The sequence below is a fragment of the Aulonocara sp. 'chitande type north' Nkhata Bay genome, linkage group LG1 (assembly GCF_057382095.1).
Source record: "Aulonocara sp. 'chitande type north' Nkhata Bay isolate Kocher_YH1m ecotype deep benthic linkage group LG1, A_spYH_male_GT1.1, whole genome shotgun sequence".
Taxonomy (NCBI): Eukaryota; Metazoa; Chordata; class Actinopteri; order Cichliformes; family Cichlidae; genus Aulonocara; species Aulonocara sp. 'chitande type north' Nkhata Bay.
Window position 1 is genome coordinate 3,541,742 of NC_141344.1, and position 22,632 is coordinate 3,564,373.

General features: G+C 41.0%; 1 protein-coding gene across 1 annotated transcript in view; it reads left to right on the forward strand.

Annotated features, from left to right (window-relative positions):
• Positions 1-217: 217 nt before the first annotated feature.
• Positions 218-22,632, forward strand: part of plekhg4 (pleckstrin homology and RhoGEF domain containing G4) — an 81,673-nt gene continuing 59,258 nt past the window's right edge. Inside the window, exons 1-2 of the mRNA XM_086297586.1 lie at positions 218-221; positions 463-480. Of these exons, the coding sequence (XP_086153712.1) occupies positions 218-221; positions 463-480 (22 nt within the window). The remainder of the gene's footprint in view (positions 222-462; positions 481-22,632) is intronic.

The following is a 22,632-nucleotide window of genomic DNA, read 5'->3' on the forward strand; positions in this document are numbered from 1 at the left end:
AGCGAGTTCATGAAACTGATAAATGAAAAGTTTCTGCTGTTGCTTGTTTGACATTAAATAGATACAAAATATAGCCTGAGGACCTGAACAGACCAATTCAGTCTGACCTCTTACACCCTTATAGAAAACTACAAATAAAAAATAAATACAACCAGTGTCTGTGGTACTGTACGCTAACCACTTTGTGTCATACCTCCTACAGTTCATGGAGAGTAGCATGAGTAAGCACAGTGTGCATGGTATTTGAATTTAGCTGTTTGTACCCTGGCTCTTCCTTTACTTGAAACATGCAGCTCAGCACAGCACGCTGCGTGACTGCAGAGGGCGCTGTGGAGCGAGCACGCACAGTGCAGACGCCATGCAGGTGAAGGGGTGAAAGTAGGTCTCCTGTGGATATATTTGGAAGGATGATTTGTGATGAAGCGCTGAAGCAGGACAAGTGTTCCTGAATCCTGGCTGAAGGAAGAACTCCAAACAGTGGTGAGTGTGGACACACACACACAACCGGATACCGCGCACCAGGGTCGGTTTCAAGCTGAACCTGACTCCCTGACATTAGCCACACCTGTTAGCTAATTTGTTAGCCTAAATGGAGGATGGGTATGTCCTTAAATATGGAGACAGCTCCTCAGTGGCGGTGAGGTGAAGATTTTTGTGTTTTCTGCCTGATAGAGTCCTGACCGGAAGTTCGTAATTCAAACGGTTGTTTAACGTATTTGGCGGTTTGGCTAACTCTTGCTAGCTTCCTTTAAGCTGAAATTAGCCTCGTGCGCCTCTCTCTCTTTAGTTTTAAGAAATGGAATAAAGCTTTCACAAGTCTGAATTTATGTTTTGTTTTGTTTTAATTTTAAAAAATAAATTTAGTTATGAATAATATAGGTAATTATACAACTTTTGTCATTGATACTTGTAGCAGTAAATGGACTTTTGGAAGCCATGCAGGGATTTAGTCTCTCTCATAAAAGACAAAAACAAACTCCTGACATTTTATTTTATTGAATGCTTAAACTTTAAGTCCTTTTATAATCAAGTCTCTTCACTAACTTCTGGATTTGATCTCAGGATTGACAGTGTGTGTCACTATCTTATACCATGTCAGGTTAAAGTTGGATAACAGTCATTAGCGGTGTGTTTGGAAGTAACAGTTTTGCCTTCAGGGCCTGATGATTGTGTGTGACGGTATTCAGTTGTAGTTTTCTGTGCTCTATGATGGCCTGCAGATGTAACTTTCAGCTCCTTCAGTAAACCTGTCTGATTTTCATTATGTCTTTCCAGAGTTTAGCCTCGAGCTGCATGTTGTGTAACTGTGAGCTCTGCAGCAGCACGCCCTGCGCCTTAAACATACTGTAGGAACAGTGTTTAGTGGGTGGACGACTGGCTGTAATTACTCCCTACAGTTAGGAGGAGCACGTTGAACTTTGGGAAGTTGGGTGTAGGGCTGCTCGATTATGGCAAAAATGATAATCACGATTATTTTCACTGAAATTGAGATCACGATTATTTGACGATATTTATTTAACCCTTTAAGACCTACTATGGAACCAAGTCCACCAGAGCTTATATTATTATTATTATTTTTTTACATGCTGTAGTGCCATTTGTGGGAGCATTTCAAGTTGCTATACATCAATACAACTGTTATAGCCCATATTTTAATAATATGTATGCATTAAGTCCATAGTAATTACATAAATTGCAAAAAAGTGCAATAAACTACAAAAAAAATTGAAAATCGCTTTTGTTTTGTTTACATATATTTCTACTTGGAGAAATTTAAGAGGCTTATCCCTCAAAACTTTAAATACAATAAAGTTGCAAAAAATAGTTTACAACAACAGGAAATTTATTTTGAGTGTCTTCATAGTTTTATTTTGGAGATACACCAATTTTTATATACTGCAGGAAAAACAAAAAACAATCCTATGATGCAAATTTGCAAAGAAAACAGCAGGTGCATCATTTTACTGTGGGAAGTGTTACGAACAGCTGATCGGATCGGCAAAGCGTGTTTCTGGAATATTATGTTTTTGTTCCTGCAAGCGCTTTTTATGCAATTTTTGCAAAGCTATATGTGGAAGGAAACCGTGACCGAGGACAAGCTGATGGCATAAGATGTAAGTACAACTCCTCCGGTTTCATATGCAAAACAAATTATTGCGCTAGCTTACACGGTTCAGGTTCTACAGGGATTTAAAAATAGTTACGCAAAACGGAGCGTGCTGCTCTGACCGGCTTTAAAGGGTTAACAATGACTTTAAAAAAATAATATAAAATAGTGTGCAACACCACTGAAGTTTTTTTTTAAACTCTCTTTTCAACCAACGGCAGTCACTCTCCAAATAACTTCTGCTTAGCTTTCCGAGCTTCCCTCGGGTCCTCTTAATCAGCGGTCTCCAACCTTTTTTGCGCCACGGACCGGTTTATGCCCGACAATATTTTCACGGACCGGCCTTTAAGGTGTCGCGGATAAATGAGGGAGGGGCTAATAATCGGCTCAGTCATTTTTAATGATCGTTGAAAGCCCAGATCGTAATCGTGATTAAAATTCGATTAATTAAGCAGCCCGAGTTGGGTGGTTAAGGAACAGTTGCTTTGGCTGTTAATTGTGATACCTGGTAGATACAAATAATATACCAAAAATATTCATAATGTCACATAAAACTGCAGATCAGCTGTAACTTGGACAGCTTAGCTGCATTGTTTATGTTTTGAGTCCAACTTTTGTACTGTCTAAGGTCCAAAATGAGTGCAGATGGTACAGGTGGTTTTAATGGTAGGATTTAACCTGTCTCAAGCGTAGGTCTGCTTTTTTCAGTTTGTTTATGTGCGATTTTTTTTTTGGGGGGGATTTATAGGTCATAAATTTATGAGAAAAAAGTTTACTAGAGACAGCAAAGATGAAAACTAGCATTTTTTTTATCAGTAGTCAACTAATAATGATGTTCTTCAGCTTTTTAATATTTAACCCTCCAATTCTGTGCACCCCACCCCCTTACTTTAGTCTTCCGGTCAAAATTGACCATTCTGTTTTAACAGGTCTTAAATTAGCACAACAAACATTTTTCACCACTTAATTCAGTTCAGTGGGTGGATCAATGGGTTGCTTAGTGGGTTGTTCAGTAGGTCGTAAAGTGGGTCTTTCATTTGGTCCTTCAGTGGGCCGGTCAGGGGCCGGTGGGGGGTGGCTGGAGGGGGGGCTGTGGTTGTTGAGTGGATTCCCATTCATTTCCTATGGCGGTAACTTATGACCAGGAACACCACAGATGTAAAAAGGTTGATAAAACACTCCAAAGTCAATGAAAGAGGTGCTCATCATTTTTATATGTTCAAGTGCATCGTGTGGAGGATGTATTAAGGCCTTGAGGCAATCAGATGTAAAACACAATATTTATGAGTGCTTTAAGTTGTAAATCGGTCAGATTTCACCGTTTCATTTTAACCCCTTGCATTCTGTGTGACACCGAAAGTGATTCTTGTAATATTTACAATAATTGCCAAAGATGGATCACAGCTAAGTGTTTTGTATATGTGGGCTTTATGTGCAATCTCTTTATTACTAGCCACAAATAACAGGGAGACTGTTGACACCATCAAACACCCGTTCCAAGCAGGAAAGCCCTGTGAGTGTACAGCAGTTTAAAGGCCTTATATCTGTGATTAAGGATTAATAAAACTGTTTTCATTATCCACCAACTGTAATGTTTTCCTGCCTCTGAAGAGTTGCTGCTCACCTTCGTCTCTATCAGAAAGTATGATTTTCTTTTTCTTTTTATTGTTGTTAAGTGCTGCACATTTCAGTTCCACTATAGTTGGTAGTTGGAAAAGAAAGAAATCCATGTGACAAACGTCGATGTGCCTCTTTGTCAATATTTTGGAGTATTTCAAACAGAAAGGTGAAGGATGGGCATTCTGTTTATATTATAATGAAAGGTTTATTTAGTTTAATTCTGGGCTGAATTCAGAGCCAGATAAATGTTTTTGAATGTGACCCACAAACCAGGAGAAGCCTTCAGAGTCTAAACAGCTGACAGACACTTGCAGACATTTGGACTCATCACAGGGGGAACCTTAAGAGTCACTGTCTCTCAGTCTGGATTCTTCTGTTGTTCAGCATCTGTGTACATCTGTAGCATTTCACTGTGATTATTGCTCTAACATTTACAAAACTGTCACGCTCACATCAGAGACATTAAATTAAAGATGGACATAGTTACAGCGACATCACGTATCGCTTTGTGTTGTCCAGGAGTGAAAACTTGGCCTCCTCTGCCATCTTTATGTTATGTAATCAAAGACGAGTGATCTGACAGAGAAATTGAGGGACTGTCAGTCTCACAGTAAATCATCCCCAATCATCCTTTATTGTCCTCTGAGCACTAGCAGAGGCCAGAATGTACAAAACAAACATCCAGTTGGATTCAGTAAGACTGTAAACCGGCGACCGAGACTATAAACTCATCAGGAAAGTGTTTACAGCATTACCCTGCTGGCCGGCCTCATTTTCTTTCTTTCTGTAGTGTATACCTCAGATTCAGACTGTCCTGCCATAGCCATTGTTATACTGGATACTAGGGGTGCAACGATACACAAAATTCACGGTTCGGTCGGTTCGATACTTTGGTGTCACGGTTCGATATTTTTTCGATACAAAAAAAATGTTCATGCCTTTTTAATTTGTCATTTATTAAAATTATAAATATATATTTTAACTCAAAATTACAGTTTTTAAATTTAACCCTAACCCTTGTGCGTGTTTTTTATTTTGACAGCAAATGCGCACCTGCGGACCACTTATGTGCAGCCCTGGTTATTTAGCTCGTCATATTGCAGCCACAGAAATTCTTTTGTCCATGAAACCATAAAGCTGCACTTTCTTTTTGCCTTATAGTCTGATTTGTCATAACTTCTCCGTTTTGTGGTGAACTTTTCTTTGGCTGTCACTTCTTCACCCTGACCTGTCTTATTTGGCTCAGCAGAACTAAAATATATATCTGTCTGTGAAGGTTCTCAGTCATCCAGGTCATCGTAGTCAAATATAAATCCTGCTACTTTTACACGCACACTCACATAAGTTCAGCGATTCTCTGCGATCAACCTCTCACATGTTTAAGCTGCGGGAGATTTCACTTGTCATGTTTGCATAGTAAGCTAACGATTAATAAGACGATGTCAGAGGAATTGGTGCGCAAATTATCATCACTCACAGATCAGTGCTGTCGCTCTCTATACACAGTTTGCACGATTGCAAAGTGAAAGCAAAAAAACAAGCGCAAATTCAAACGCGATTTCAATATGTCACATATTGACAGTGGCTCACCGATGCCAATGACATAATTACCCAGCTACATTTCCGAAAGAATGCAAAAGCATTGACATATATTTTCCCTTCCTACAATAGCCCGACGGGCAGGGCAGAGATAGATTTTGGTACCCCGACTGAAAAAATCGCTAGCCCCGGGACTTGGGCTAGCGATATTGCAAGCCCTGTATCTGATTGAGGAATCACTCATCTTTGGAAAAGAGAGTTTATTACAGAGAAATGGCTCTTTCCAAAATAAAAGCTATACTATCCGCTTCTTCTGGGCTATATTCTCAGCAGCATATTAAACAGCTGTCTAAATGACTCGGCTAAAGTTAGTAGCATGCTTGCTTGTTTTTTTCTGCTTCCACTTGTCTTTGCACTAGGATGATGTCGGCGTAAATGTGCAGTCATATTCGTTGTGTTCCCGCTAGTGCTTTCAGGTTAATCTCGTTGAAATGACCTTAACGCCACAACACGGCAAATCTCCGTTAACGAGCTACCGCCGATCGCCCCGTGCATGGGGCTAGACGGCCAACACGTTAACGAGCTAACTGCGCTAACACACTAGTTCCCACCCATGTAATTGAGCATTGCATGGCACATCCAACATACTGTTTTACTTTTGTCCATGACTCGCTTACCTTCAGGGTCATACGTCACATGAAAACCAAAATAATTCCAAACGCCAGATCTGAATGAGGGTGGGGGAGGTCCATGTTGTAAGGAGAGCTTAACTTCTGTCTCGCTAGCTTGCCCTGCGCTCTTCCTTCTGACGATGCTGTCTGTGTTGAGCGCTCAGTGAATCTGCGTTCGACTACTCCGCCTAGGCTGCACTGTCGACCCTAGGCGGAGTAGTCGAACGCAGATTCCCTGAGCGCTCAACACAGACAGCATCGTCAGAAGGAAAGTTGATAAAATAAATTACAAATTTTGTATTGTTCGATACATATGCGTACCGAACCGAAAGCACTGTATCGAACGGTTCAATATCAATACGAATATCGTTGCACCCCTACTGGATACCACGTATAACTATAACCATGTAATAACTGAAATGGCACAAATGGAAATGAAGAAATGTACAGATAAACCCTGAACAAGGGGAGCCTATAGAGAATTTACAGAGCTGATCTTGTTTGGCATCACAGTGCATTTAGGTCATAATTCTGATTGCAAAAGCTGCCGGACACGTTTGTTTGTTTGTTTGCTGGATTGCTCCCACATTCATGAAATCGTTTCATTATTAGCCACAGATGCTAGCTGTTCGTGGAGTAGGGCTGCATGTGTTTGTTGATGTTGGGGATCACCAATGCTCAAGGTTACTGATGATGGCTCATTTTGTTTTTACTCATTTTTGGCTCATATCCTCATTCATGCATCAAATTAAGGTTATTAATACTATGAGATTGATACTGAATTGCCTCACTGTAGTCTCAGATAATTGACACTTTCAGCTCAGTCAAGTTCATGCTCAAACATCTGCATGCTATGAAATGTACAGGTGTGTTTGGGGGGTGGGGACAAGGTGAATGATTTCACAGGTAAGAGTGTGATTAGAGTCAGATTCCCACCCACTGCCAAATGTAGTTTGGATCTGATTCCATGTCTTTGGCATTTTTAACATTTACTGTCTTCCAGTCTTTTTATATCCTTCAGTGTCTCTGCCTGTTTTACCTCTTTGTATCTGAGGAAGAAGAATCACATGCTCCTGTTCACTGTGTTTGTGTTTGGCACACAGCAGCCGTTTGTCCTCTCCTTCTTAAGTGACCTCCAGAACAGTCATTCGTCCTCGTATCTTTTCAAGTGTCCTGCTGTTGATTTATCCTGTCACGGGGGCTTCAGTGACCTCACGCGATATGCATTTGGTTTAAAAAGGGAAAAAAAAATCCTCCTTCAGCTGCTGTCAGCTGATGATTAAAAGAAAACAAGCAGCCCTCAGCATTTATCTCTGCAGCTTTAGTCTCTGAGGTGGAAGTTGGGCTGTAATGGAAACCCCACCTGTTTCGCAGACTTGGAGCATGACACATCTGTTTTACAACAACTGCTCTCAGATCTGCGTCTCCTTTAACCTCTCAGCTGCTGCTGTTGCTCAGAGTTTATCCTGTGAATCACAGCCTCGCCCTCCATCAGGCTTCTCCAACAGTCTAGTAAGGCCTGAGCCCCAGGGAAAGCACATACCAACACCTCAGCAGGCCGATGGACGCCTTCCTGGCAGGCAGTGATTCTGCTGCATCAGACAGCAGAACAACAAAAGAGAAAGTTTTAAACACCTTGTCACAAATCAGGTTTCCTGCTCAGTTTTTCTCCCAGTGTTGAGTCTGGGTGAGCAGAGCAAAGACGGTGTGTTCACCGTGATATACGGAGAAGAACCTGTTGAAGATCAACTTGGCTGACATAGAACAGTGCTGTGCTATGATTTATGAAAACTGACTAGTGTGGTGTGTGTCATCAACATATAGAAAATACTGTATCAAGATTTAAAAAATCATGTCGCACTTGACTTTTCCTTCAGGGTCAGTAGATTGAGCTCAAACTGTTTCTTACTCTCACTTTTGTATTGACAACATAGGTAATAATATACTGGGATTAAATATCACGTTACTTTATTATCACTTTGTTAGTAACAGGTTCTAACATGTACAGTGTTCCTGAATAAAGGAATTTATCCCCTTGGTTTTTATTAAGGAAGTAAAAAAAAAAAAAAAACTTCCTTTACTTCCAAAAACCAAAGAAAAGCTGCTGGTGCAGCACGTGGGAACAACCTCCAGACTGCTGCCACCCTGCTGTTGGGTGAAGTAAACACAGAACGGTGTAGAACCGAACATGATTAATCAGCATGTGGTCACCAACACCTGATCTGTGGAATCCTAATATTGGAGTAATGCATGCTTATAAATATTGCTGAGAGTTATCCAGGTGAATGATAAATTAAAGCTAGATTCCTGCTTCAGCCCCGGTTTATAAAGATGCCTGACACTGTTATGTCATAGTCCTGGTGTTGTGTATATAAAGCCTGGCTGGGTGTTTAGACATGTAGAAAGTTTTAATGAGAGAGCTTGAGGCTGAAGGAAGTGATGATTCATGCATTGTAATTGAAGAGAGCAGAGTGCTGTCATTACTGACGGCTCTGTGTATGCAGGACCGTCGCTCTGACTCCGTGCTCGGCTGAGCTGCAGGCCTGGGCTCGAAGCAGCGTATAAGACCCTCCTTACCCAGCAGGCGAGGAGATGGATGTTTATGTGTTGCAGGTCAGCGGGGTAACCCTGCTTGCCTTTCCCCGTGCCTACTCAGCAGCTAAGTGGATGTAGTTGTTTATGAAGCCTGCAGTCTCACCTGGCTTGGTGGGTGTAAATCTGAGGCTAATTGTTAGTTTTGTCAGACAGCCGGCCAGCTGTAAACAGCAGATTGAGGAAGCTGGGTGTATAATGAGGAGGACACGCCCGCTCAGACTCTCTGATGGAGCCGCTTCAGCTCCCACACTCATATCTTCTTTTCTGAAATCTTATGCACACGGCCTGTGACATGCATAGTGTGAGCCCACTGATATCTCAGCTGCTGTTTGTGATGTATTCTTTAAAAGTCTGGAAAATAAAAATGTCATCATCCACTCAGATTTCATCTTGATGCATGCTCAGTCATCCAGGTAAGTAAATCTCCAGAAGTTGATTCTGTTCATGAACAGAATCAACTTTTAGAGATCCACTCAGATTGTACATTTTTACCTTATATGGCTCAAAATGTCTCTCTGTGAAAAGAAGTGGTGAAAAATGATAGGAAATCATGAACTTTAACCTCCTAAGACCCGAACTCTTCCATGGCATGCATCTTTAATTTCTCTTTGATATTTGGGCTGATTGGGTCCTGACCCTGGCCTGGTGGTGGAATTGAACTCAGGACCTTCTTGCTGTGCGCCAACAGTGCTAACCACTGTGCTGCCTCGTAAGAGGATATCAGGCCCTTGTAGAGCAAAATTGAGTATTTTGGTCTAAATAACCCAAAATGTGATGTCCACATATGTGGACGCCAGGTCCTAGGAGGTTAACCAAGTATTTATCCATAACAAGAGAAACACACTGCAGTAGTGTAATAATGATTTACTTCTGCGCAATGAAGCAATGAAGACGTGGACTGTCTGCAGGAGATGCTGGGCGTGTCTTGTTGGCCTGAGTTATGGGACATTGCGGTCTTTGTTTTAAGTTTGAGTAACTGTACCTGTTTATCCAGATGTTGTCGCTGTCCTAGAACATCCCTGTAATGTTATATCTCACTGCCTCCAGATAGTAATACTAGAGTAAAACCTCAGAAATGTGATGTGTGCACATGTGTATCACATCATATGTCAGTACTAAAACACAGGTGGATTGACATGATTGTAACCTGTGTAGTTGATATTGAATATATTTGATATTCCAAAATTGCTCACTTCTTCTCTTCTTTAAAATGGAATTAAATTGATTGATGTTATAAATATTATGCTTAGCCTTCTGTGCCTTATCAAACAATCTAGTGGAGCCAGGAGGAAAATTTCTTTGCTGAGCACCTCTTGAGCCAATCAGAAGTTGCAGCTGTAAGAGAGTAGTAGGAGAACTGCTAGTCCTGCTCTGACCAGGCTGTGATCGCTGCCATTGACATAAACTGATGGCTCATTAAGAGTGGGATGATTGTCAGCCGCCCTCCTTCATGTACAGTGTGTGGCTGAAACAATAAAAACGACACAGCATAACTGCTGCTGATGAGACAGCCACTTCCAGCATGAAGAGAACAGAAAGGCTTCACTGGTGGGACGTATCCTCATACAGCAATAAATGATTTATCCCGCCGTAATATGTGAACCAAAGTGGACAGATACCTGCTCCATAGTTACACTAATTCATTTGCCGTGCTCGCCACACAAAAGCTAAAATAAAAACACTCTTCTGAAGAAGTAGACCTACTAAAGTTATGTAATAGTTTATTCAAATGCAGTGCATGGAGAATAGCTTTAAAGATGGCACTATTCATTGTTAGATTTACTATCTGATGGCAGCTGTAAGTGAGTCTTCCTTTACATAAGGAGCAGCGATTATTCCGGTTAGTAAAAATAATGTGTCAGTAATCCATCCTTCAGCCACAGGGGAATGTGGCTGCCCAGTTGGGAGGTCCTTGCCTTTCTTTGGAAACAGAACCAGGACCAGCCGGCCAAGAATGAAGCTATTCTATGAGGGCTTAGCTCCAAGCCTGGCCCTGCTCCTCATTGGCTGTGTGAAATTGTTCTGCGAGGTGGAAAACCTGCTCACATTCTTCTCCGATGAGCTGTTTTGTCACTCGGACAGCTCAGAGCAGAGAGATGTACTGTTTTATAGATTTGTTGTCATCCTGTAGATGTCTCTGTGCCTCTCAGCTCTCACGGCACCAGTAATTATACAACAGGGCACAGAACGGGCCCACCGAGGCAGGCCTATTTGGATAATCACCACTTTACATGTGACTGCACGCTGGACGCCCCGTCCAAACTGCTCTGCATGCCATTGTGTTTGTTCACACGTATGAAACGCAGTGTGATTGCATAACGAGAGAAATATCTATCTATCACCAGGTTCAGAGGTGTTACACTAATGTAGTTATCAAATGTAGTTGTTTAGTTGCATGTCCAGGATTAATAACCAGAGTAACTCAAAGAACCCGCTCTCAAAATTCCTGTAAGAAAAACTCTTTGAACACAAGATTTTGTTTTATGACTGATAAAAGTTTCTTTTAGGGCTGAGTGATTAGCTGGGTGACCCTGTAAGATGTTCAGTTAATTAAATCTTGAAGTTAATTTTAAATATGACTTCAATAAATGTTGAAATTCATAAATTACAACCATTTTTAGAGTCAGATTGGGGGTTTACTCAGTAGGAGGTAAGCTCGGTGGCTAACAGCTTGTGATTGACAGTTAACTAACCAACATGTGGTTTTATAGTCAGTTTCACCCCTCGCCTTCGCTGTCTGCGATTATAAATCAAGCCCAGGCTTTTTCCTTTGCAGCAGTGCACCTTTTCCACTCCCAGAGAGCCTAAAATCACTCAGTTTGGTTCGTGCTGAGTCAGGAAAGAGGAGGGAAAACCTTTGGTCAACAAGATCTAAAAGACGTACAAGTTATAACAAAGCCTGTGGAAAGATCGTTAAAGGTTGCCTACAGTTGTGGGGCTTCCTTACTTAGTCTGCTTTTAGTGGTATAAAGCTAAGTTTCGGTTGGTAGTCGATGTCGGCCCTTCTTACAGTTACTGAGGTTTATAGTGTAATTGTGTTCAAACGATTTTGAAAAGTGCAGTATGTGAGACAACAGAAAACCCTTGCTGACTTTTGGAGACTGCTTTTATATTTAGGAGTCTTTATAAATGGAGCTGGGACTGGGCGGTTTAAGCCACTGATTGTGAAGCAAGCTGACCCGGTTCACCCTCCTGCCCCTCTTCCTTTTCTCTCCATATTCAGCAGTCACATGAAAAGAGGGCCGTTTTGAGGCCATTGAAGCTGCAGTCAGGCTAAAGTGTTGCCTTTAAGGAGCCCTCCGGGGAAGCCTGGCCAACACATAAAAGCTTTGGATTCAAGGCAGACTCCACAGAGGCCTCTTCAAGGCCGGGGTTCAGGACTGAACTGAAGCTGCTCACCACAACAGACCAGCAGGACAAAATATGCAGTCGCTGCAAGAAAAGAGCGGCGGCAGGGAGCCTTTTTACTGCCAACAGGAAGGAGATGGGGTTTGAAGGAGCGTCATCGAGGCAGTGTTCGCTTTGACGTGAACAGTGGAGTGCTATATGAACTGTAATGGTACTTTACTCGGGACTGTTGCCCACTTCATACACTTAAACAGTGCAAGTATAAGATAAGAGAAGGCGTTTATTTCCCACCATCTCCAAGAGTGGAATCTCAGTTATCTCTTCTCGTACAGCAGTAAAAGATTCATTCCACCTTAATTAGCTGACTTGGGTGGATTGATATCAGCGAAGAAGTAAAGTGTTAAAATCATAACATTAGCCTGCTTCTTTAATCTGTTTCTTTGCTGATTTTCATAAGTAGAAATTATGAACTAGATTAAAGGATTTGTGGTTTCAAGTAAACACCTGACCATGTCCTCAGACTCATTGTCATCACAGGTGGTTCAGTGTCAGCTGGTCATGTTATCAGTATATCACCTACGAAAAGGAGATAATGCAGTAGACCCTGAAACAACTGAACTGCACATCTTCTGCCCCTTGGCTGCACCAAAACATCACTGACACAGGGCAGACCTGATGATGTCAACGCTCCATGGAAACAGGTTGACTTATTGCCAGAAGGAAAAACTGTCACTATGATTGTCAAGGGAGCAAATAACCTGCAGCAACAGCCTGATATTACTCCTGAAAACCCGCAGCAGGAATTGGCTGAAGCCAAGTTCACTGTTTGGGCAAACTGAGATAAAGAGCTGGTCCAGTGTTCCACAGCCAGATTGACTTCGACGTTTGCCTGGATAGCAATCCCTTTGAAGCTGGAACACACCCTGTGGTCCTCCATCTTGAAAAAGAGAAACTCAGTTTTCTGAAGGCATGTCAACCAGGAGAGCTCCACAACGTCTGGAGCATCCACTCAAAAACAATATCTGCCTGTTGATGTCTCACAATCCCACCATCATACACAGATGTCTGTTAAATTGGATTAATTGGAGTATTTGTTGAAAATGATCCTGCATGACTTTCAACTTTAATCAGGTAAAAAAAAGAAATTGTATAGTTTCATTTACAGTTTCTTTACTTTACTTTTGTAACTCTTTAAAAAGACACAGTTCATTTAGTGTCTTCAGTTAAATTATACTTTGGATTCAGGGAAATCTGCAGTAACTGTTTCAAAGCAAAAGTCTAAGCGTGTAAAATAAGGAGCATCTCGGTATTGACCAAAATGATTTATAGTCCCAGTACTTAGTAGTACTTGTGTTTATCTGTAATAGTTGCTGTTGTGTGGGCTCCTCCCATCAATAATGGATCCAAAAGTTGCTTCCATTCTTCCAGCCTTGTTAATGCTGTCATTATATTTATTGAACAGAAAGTCAAACCGACTCTCCTGCCAGCAGTCATTAATCACTGGTTCTGCCAGCGCTGCAGGGTTTATTTGATCAACTCCACCTCTTCCTCCTCCTGTTAATGTTTCTTTATTCATACTCCGTTTGGCTGAATCCTCACATTCCTCACACAAAGCATGAAGCAGAGTTGGTGACAAACACTTTGATTTTCTGTCAACCACGTGGAAAAAAAGATTTTAAATGAAAGTAACCCACGGCCACCTGTTGATTCACAGGTTCTTACAGCTTGGATTTAATTATTGGGGGAAAAAGTCTTAGAACATGCCAAAAACTTAATTCATTAAATGCAACAATGTGATAGGTTGCTCTGATTGATTTTTCAATGGAGTTCAATTGGAGTTCATGAGAATGCATCCATTTTTGCAAGACATAATTACACACTCATCAGTGTATTTTTCTAAGTACAATAATTTCTATTAAATTAACACAAAACAACTGACTGTGCCTTTTATAGTACAGGTGTCTATGAAAAAGAGGAAGTTGGCTTGTTTACAGCTAAAGATGATGTTCCATGTTCTGGCTGAAGTATTTCTGTAAAAATTCATATAGTCCTTATAACTTTGGCTATAAATAAAAACATAAAACTAAATACCAGCTATGTTTGAAAGAAAGTTTGTGAAATTGGGCTAGTTGACATATAATGATGCGCTAACTGGGGGCTAACTGTTTCTTCTAAAAAACCAACAAAAAACCAACTTTGGTGCTTAGGTTGATATGTCAGTATTTGATTGGCAGATATCCTGTGCCTGGTTATTGATACCCTGGCTGCTGCTTTTGTCTCATGGAGGTCTGAGTGTTGTCAGTAAATGAGAACACACTGCAGGCAGCTTCCTTCCTGGAGGACCGAGTCTCCACAGACAGAACATCACCCACTAAAGGATTATCCTGCTGTAAATACAGTTGAAAGGGGAAGATAAAAGCCGTTGCTCATAAATCTTGCTGTCGCCGATCCAGTCTGATATACACCTGCTATGGTGACTGTTGCTATATTTAAACATCAGGCTTCTTTAACGTGAATACACTCCCACAGAGTTCACAGCTGCTTCTTTGTGTTTGGTGAAGTGCGTCCGCACTTTGCAACCTTTAATCCTTTGATGTATTCATCCAGTCTGGGTCTGCTGAGTCTGTTATGAAGGTGGTGTTTGTATGTTTAAATTTAAGTTGGATCTTCCTATCTGAACTGTGCCTGGCATTTGGCTGTGAGTCCATTAGAAGCCCAGCGTTGCCTCTGGTCTACGTCAACTTCTGCTGGGCTTTAGATAGAAGAGCTACAAGCTGCAGTCTTTATGTGAGCGGTGGTTCCACATGCTGCTTTTTGACTGTGCTTGACCCACCAAGTCCTCACGGGAGCACTTTTGAGGAAAAGAGGCATCAGAAATATTTATTTGCAGGAATACTCCGGTTTGCCTCATGTGGCGAAGAAAAGGGTTATTTAAGACATTACTGAACTACTGAATACATAAGTTCTAGTTTATTCAATCTTAAATCTTGTGTAAAAATGTTTAAAATAGTCCAATAACTCTAATCTCTGGCCGGAATAGGCTGTCTTCATCTTGTTTTTATAACATTACAGAGGTTGGTAGACTTGCACTGACTGTGTGCAACACTAAATTGCCTGTGATGCTGGTTGAAGCTTCCATCTTTTCTGGTGGAAACCCTGAGATGTTTCAGTTGATGCTTCTGTTGTCGTTAGTTTTGTGTCCTTTTTTTGTTTTTGGTCTGAGCATCACTGTGAGGCTCAGAGTGTTTAACTCAGTCACTGCAGCAGAACACAGCTGTGACCTACAACATGCGCTCATTACCGAGCTCCCTGTGCTGCTTTTTATTCATTTGATCTGATTTCCCCTCGTGTCTTTTCCCCGGAGACACCGCGGGGTCCCTGTGAGACCACTAAAGACCCTCTTAAGGTTAAAGGAGGACCACCTGCCACTTAGCGTTAGTGGAGACAACAATAACCCTCAGGACAGAGGATGCATCCCTGTATCCTGTTGCATTTTTGTTTCTATCTATTCAGTTTTTGTCTCCGTCAGTGCTCATATGATTACTGTCATGCTTCAGTTTCACAACAGCACCTGATTTTTGTGATTAAAGAAGTTCTGCTTCTGTTGTTTTAAACCCATCTGGAGACTGAGCTCACATATGCAGAGGACCACGTAAACTCGCGTGCAAATACTGGGATTTACTTCTGTATACATGCAGGTATTTTTATTTTGGTTGGTATTGACTCTATTTATTTATTGAGTTAAAAAAAGAAGCCCTACTATAGACTAGAGCAGGGTAATATGGCCAAAAAAATATATCACGATATATATTTGAAAATTTGCGATAACAATATAACTGACGATATAATTTCTGTGAGACAAAATACAACTCCACAACTTGCACAAAAAACCCTATCCATTTATTTTCACTTAAACAAGCTGCTGTTATTTATGTGCATTAAAGCTATATAAACATTTAACAGTGCAAATGCAAATTCCTTGCTGAAAGTTTAACCAAAAGGCATTTCCAGTAGAAATATCCTGAGCATAACCACATATAATTATCCACTGAAGTTAAAAAGAGGTGCTTTGCAACATTATACTGCAGTGTGCCAAATAAAAAAGTCAAATACGTATTTTTTTGGACCATAAGGTGCACGGGATTATAAGGCACATTAAGCGAAACAAAGCAGTCAGATAAATCAAACTTTATTCAACTCATTCTTCGTGCTTCCTCCACTTCTGTACCATTGATTCATTAATGCTGTATTCTATCACAGCTGCTCTATTCCCATGTTGTTGCAGTATATTAATGACTAACCTTCTATTGTGGATGGATTATCTCAGTTGTTCTCCTGACTGAAGTTTGGTCCGTTTACAGCATCCTGCCATGCGATTGCATTTGTTCCTGACCACCAGGAAGCTTCAAGTTAACTTTTATCGAGTGGAAAAGTGCTTGCGTTCATCCTCCAGCTTCACTGTTTATATTATGCTAACATAGCTGTGTTGCTAGCGATCACGTAGCACATCATTATATACCAGCTAGCCCAACTTCAGTAACCCTACAAACGTCACTGCTGTTTAGTTTCCTGTCTTCATTTATGTTGGAAGTGATAGCAGAGCTGTACGTTTGATTTTTTTCAGAAATCTCTCAGTCAGAACATGCTATGTCATGCTTAGGTAACTAGCGTAATTAGCGAGCTAACTTGCGCTAACTTCCTGCTAACTTCTAACTCCGTTAAATGTAATAAATTCTGTTTTCATAGATGCCTGGATGTTAATCTTCATAGTTACACCTTGTAAAGCAGCAACGCTGATCGTTTTATTAAGAATGAAAGAATTTACACAGTTTTTAACTCTCAGTGATGCTGCAGTGATCGTTTAACTTTGGGACCTGAAGGGACGGGGTTTTGGACCCTGATTACACCCAGATTAACGAGAACCTTAGTCCGACAAATACGGCAATAACGAGGGCCCGCTTGCATGTTCTACAAAAAAATGTGCTTTTATGTGTATCTGACGGACAAACTCACACCAGTGAAGTTGCACCATTTTTTACAAACCAGTTCTGGTTCATCCGTTTCACTCAACAGTCCTCTTTCCCCCTTCTTATTCTCCGTTGCCTTTTTCGGTCATGTGCGTATGAAAACAAAGGCACTGCGCATGCGTGTTTTACCCATATTCTATCGCAATATTTCATTTTCTTATCGTTACCTTGTACCGGTATTACCGTTAACGGTATAATATGGCCCAGCTAATGCTGGGCGATATGGCCTAAAATCCATATCGCGATATAATTTTCTCAAAAATCGAGAGTGTGCTTTATGTATGAATTCTGGTTGTGCTTACTTACCTCGAACCGATTTTGGCTGCAGAAATCTGTTAAAAAATGTTTTGATGGATTGTCAGAGCATTACGGCTGCTGTAGTGAGGAGCTTCACGGAGAAATCTGGGTCCAAAACTCCGTCTTCTTCAGGTCCCAAAGTCAAACGAACACTGAGAGTTAAAAACGGTCTGAATTCTTTCATCTTTAATAAAATCATCAGCGTTGCTGCTTTAGCAGGTGTAACAATTAAGTTTAACATCCAGGCATCCATGAAAACAGAAGTTATTAAATTTAACGGAGTTAGAAGTTAACCGGAAGTTAGCTCACTAGTTTCCACCTAAACATCACATACCATGTTCTGACTGAGAGATTTTTGAAACTAATTCAAACGTACAGCTCTGTTATCACTTCCAACATAAATAAAGACAGAAAACTAAACAGCAGTGGCGTTTGCAGGGTTACTGAAGTTGGACTACCTGGTATATAATGTTGTGCTACGTGATTGCTAGCGACACAGCTATGTTACCATAACATTAGCACAGTGAAGCTGGAGGATAAATGCTAACCTTTTTTCCACTCGATAAAAGTTAACGTGAGGGATTCTGGTGGTCAAGGACAAACGCAATCGCATAGCAGGATGCTATACACGGGCCAAACTTAAGTCAGGACAACAAATGAGATTATTCATCCACAATACAAGGTTAGTTATTAATATACTGCAACAACATGGGAATAGAACAGCTGCGAGAGAATTCAACATTAATGAATCAATGTTACGGAAGTCAAAAGTGCTTCATCTCTTTGCTGTGACTGTCGCCCGGCATAATTTGCAGATGATAATGGTTTTAGCCGCTGCGATGCTTTCGACCAAAACAGGCGCAGCTTGATGACATCATCAACATGCGCTGTCGCAATAGAGCGGTATAGTCAAAATCTCTATCGTTGGCCAAATTTATATCGTTTCTACCGTATATCGTTTATATCGCCCACCCCTAGGCCCAGCCCTACTATAGACTGGCGACCTGCCCAGGGTGTACCCCGCCTCTCTCCTTATGACAGTTTAGTCAAGTTCAGCAGCCCCAAAAATGATATTTGTGACAATCAAACTGGTGATTTATGAGATTTATTGATGTATATTGTTTGAAATCTTACTTTAATAGCTCAGATACAGCGCCTTCATTTATGTACTGAGAGCATTTCTGTTAGAAATACTTTTTTTTTTTTTTTCTTCTAAAAGGCGCAGACTGGATTGATCTGCATAGAGTTAAAGCAAACCCTTACATAACAGATGTCAATGCATGGTTTCTATTATTTACTGTAATTACAGCCATTTGATAAACAAATATATTAAAGCTAATTCATTTATTTGCAATTTTATAATTAAAAATCATGCACTATGTAATCAGAGGGAGTAAAATCGTGAGTCTAAGCAGCTCTGTGGCAAAGTGTTCAGGACCGAATGTTGTGTGGCGATGATGACGAGTCGTGCTGCTTCATTTCTATAAAGATGAAGGCAGCCGGATGCTGACGGTAGCAGGACCGAGGACTGCAGGAATGTCTAACATTTCGGTTTGTTCTCGCCGCACACGGCAGACTGAATTTTTGACCGTATCCCTCGCAGCTGCTGCCTGATGAAATGAAAACACCTCGGTGCGAGTTTGAGTGTTTTTCTTTCTGTTCTCCTCAGATGTGTGAGCCCTCGGGGCGCTTAAATAGCTCACAACACTGTGAAGTTTCTAAAATAGCTGAGCACAGATTTGAAAATAATCACTTTTCCTTCTAAAAACGATCCTGTTGGCTTCACTCGCCCAGAAAATCCTGATTCTGCAGCTTTCATTAGAGTAAATCTAGTAATAATTAAATGCCCTAACATTTCAGTGTAGCCCTTCCCTTCCTTTTAAAGATTCAGGTGGTTTCAAATATTTTTGTTTTGTGAATTCCCACCAGTCTGCAAGAATTTAAAACATGTTTAGTAATGTCTAGAAATGTTGGAAAATTTTATAAATCTCTGGAGAAATACTATTTTATGTCAAGCTGTACTATCTTTGGTATTTTCATTGATTAATATAATGAAATGGGAACATATGATGTGTGTTTTGTTTTTGTTTTTTTCTGTTTTGTTATTTTTGACCGGCTACTTGTAGCGAAGTGCCTGAAGATAAAGTTTAAAATTGCTTCTTTGATAAGTTGTTTATTTGTTATTTTGCTTATTTTGGATCATGAGGTAAAGCTGCAGTTTTATGGTCACTACAGAAAAATGCTGAAGGATCAAAATGGTCTGAATTCAACTTGTATCTCATGGCTGTAGAGCAAGCCTATTCAAATGGTGGCCCGCGGGTCCAATGCGGCCCAGAAGCAACCTGTGAGTGGCCCTGCCTGTGGTCCTGGCAGAAACACAGAGAAAACGCAAAAAATTAATTTTTAAAAAATTAAAAATTCCTACAGCGTAGTGTAGACTATGAATGCAACACTCCTAGTAGCCTAGCAATATTTAACCCACAATGCACTGTGATGTAAACATATTAAACAATCATTGTAATATATGATGCGACAACAGCATGTCTTTCTCAGTCCAAAAGCGCAAAATTGACAATGAACCCTGCCTGGACTGACAAATACTTATTCATTTTACCGCCAAATCCAAATGCCAAACCAATGTGTTTAATTTGCAGTGAGTGTGTTGCTGTACTTACGAAGGCACCACAATGACAAACACCAGACTTTCTACACAAACTTTCCAGAGCAATCTCAGGAGAGGGCTGCAAAAGTACAGTTTAACTGCGAGTTTAATAATCTTACAACCGGAGTTGTACTACCATGGTGAGGGTCCTGTACAGTCCAAGAGAGAGTTGCAGCAGCTTTCCTTCATGTTTGCTTCTTGGCGAAGAAGAAAAGGCCTTTCACAGATTCTGAAACAGTGAAATACTGCATGCTGGCTGTGGTGGATGCGGTGATAAGTGACGAAAAAATTAAAGTAAGTGTGACATCTGCTATAAAAAACGTACCCCTGTCAGACAGTTCGTAGAGATGAAGTTCTGGCGTCAAACGAGTTTGAAATGCTGTTAGATGACCTGAGGAAAACTGATGTAATATCTATAGCAGGAGATGGGTTCACAGACAGAACTGATAATGCACAGTTGTGCATATATGTCCGTTTTTTTTGGATGGGAAATTGCTCGGCTTGCTACCGTTAGAGGGACACACAGCTGGCGAAATAATGTTTGAGAAGATTTCAGCTCTTTTTGAGGAAAATGGTCTGGATATGAAGCGTGTCTGTATACTTGTGACGGATGGGGCTCCATCCATGGCAGGAAAAGTGAGTGGTCAGCAAAATATTTATTTTAATTTGAAAGGGAATTATCAAAATGTATTTTTTATTATTTCAAATGTGCAAAAAAAATAGTTTAGTTATAGCTCCCCTTTTTTAAATGGACCTTTTGGTGTGCATTTGTGAGGTCACCAGATTAACAGGGGAAAAAGGAATAAAAAAAAATTACTTGTTTTTCAATACAATTGTGTGGGTTTGAAATTGATCATGATCTGCTGCTTACTGGCTGCAAAAAAATATCTGGCCCAGATAAATTCCTCGGTTTGAAAATCTGGCCCAACTAACTTCTTAGTTGAATAGCCATGCTGTAGAGCCTGAGCATGGTGATGTACCTGGAGCTGATGGTCTGGATCAGTAAAGTGGGAATTTATTTGGCTTTAATGTGTTTGTTCATTTGTTGTAAAACTCTCACACATCCAGCCGTTTGTAGCAGCTGTGGTGTGAATCCTGTGCTGCCTCTTTGAGCTCTCCCTCTGTGTTGGTGTTCAGCAGCATTCGGCTGTACTATTTAAAGGTTTGATTTACTGTCCCAAGAATGTCCTCTTAACTGCTGCCAGCACCTTCAGGCCGTGTGTGTGTGTGTGTGTGTGTGTGTGTGTTATCAGCTGTTTGGTAAATCCAGAGAATCTGATAGAGACTCGCATGCTTCAAATGGAGAAGGGGGAGAGAGGGGAGAGAGCCGGGGGTGGAGCTGGATGAGCCTGCAGGCTTGATTTTTGTCAGGCAGCTTCTCTGCGAACACATGCATGGAGCTTCGCTGGCTCTGCTAGCTCTGCTGTCACAGCTCAGCTACTCTCTCAAGATCTGGAGTGTTTTTGAGTTTCAGTTTGGATTAACTTTGTCCTGAGAGCAGGAGAGTGGGCGTCGTGCTGCAAACACAGGGTGAGTGAGTGCCTTTCAGCTGTCAGCCTGCTTCTTCTCCTGCTGTTTCTGCACACTGTGCTGGCTTTATCTGCAGCTTTTTCGTGCTTCTCCCAGGAGTTCTGCAGTTCCAGTCGGTGTGCTGCAAGATGGCTTTATTCACAATCAAAAAAAGGGAAAAGATTGTTTTTAATGTTGTTTGAAATATGTGAATAGCACAGCTGAACGGTTACAGTCTCATCTTTGTTTGCAGAATGTCTGAATATATCCACAGATGAGTAAAAACAGATGAAATTCTCTCTTTCTGATGGAACGTATGTCAGATCCTCCCTTTCAGGTAAAATTGTTGATGTTTTCTGTTCTGGTTGACATTAAAAGACTGTTTAAACCTGAATCGAGGCAGATGGAGCCATCAGTCGCCCTCCCTGTGATAAATACAGTGAACAAAATGGAAAAGAACTGAAAGAAAACATCTGTTTACTCCAAAGTTTATGGCTCTGGGAATTCCTGGAATGTCAGGCAAGTTTTGCAAGAGATGTTTTCCATACAGGTAAAAGTGCTAATTTGTGTGACCAGCGGTGCGTGTGAAGAGTTTTCACAGCTGATTTCACTGTTGTGTTGCAGTCTGTTGGGTCTTTTTTTTTTCTTTTTTTCTCCTGTCCAACTGGAGCAGAAACAAATGTGTTGTGCAGCTTTTATGAGCCATAAAACAACATTAACATTGATGTTGATGGAAGAGAGAAGCTTCCATAAGTGATTCCAGACTGAGTAAAAAGGGAAAAGCCTTTAAATCAAATCTTGATTTGTTGACTTTATTATATTCTGCTTTTCTTCCACTTTGATGTGCAGCTTGTGTTTTATCCAGCTGCTGTCCTGTGGTGCAGAAATGAAAGTGTGTGGTTTTGGAGAAGCTGTTCGAGGTGTCAGACGTTCAGCGCGAACAGTCCGAGAATTGCAGGCAGAGATTAGCTCTGCAGCCTCATGTAGGAGCCAAAATGGAGGTTGAGTGCAACCCCGTCCTCCACCTCGGGGGCTGGCCAGTTTTTATTTGCGGTTGCTTGGATTCAAGCTCTTACTGTGATTACAGATTAGATTTAGGGCATCTAAAGTGCACGACTGGTTTTAGTTGTTATTGCTTGGGAGTTAGCTTTAATTGTTTAACAGGAATGCACTGATGCATCAGCCTGTCTGCAAATAAGATGGCATTTACTGCTGGGATTGAAAGTGCTTTGAAATTAAAAAGCTTCATAGCCACAC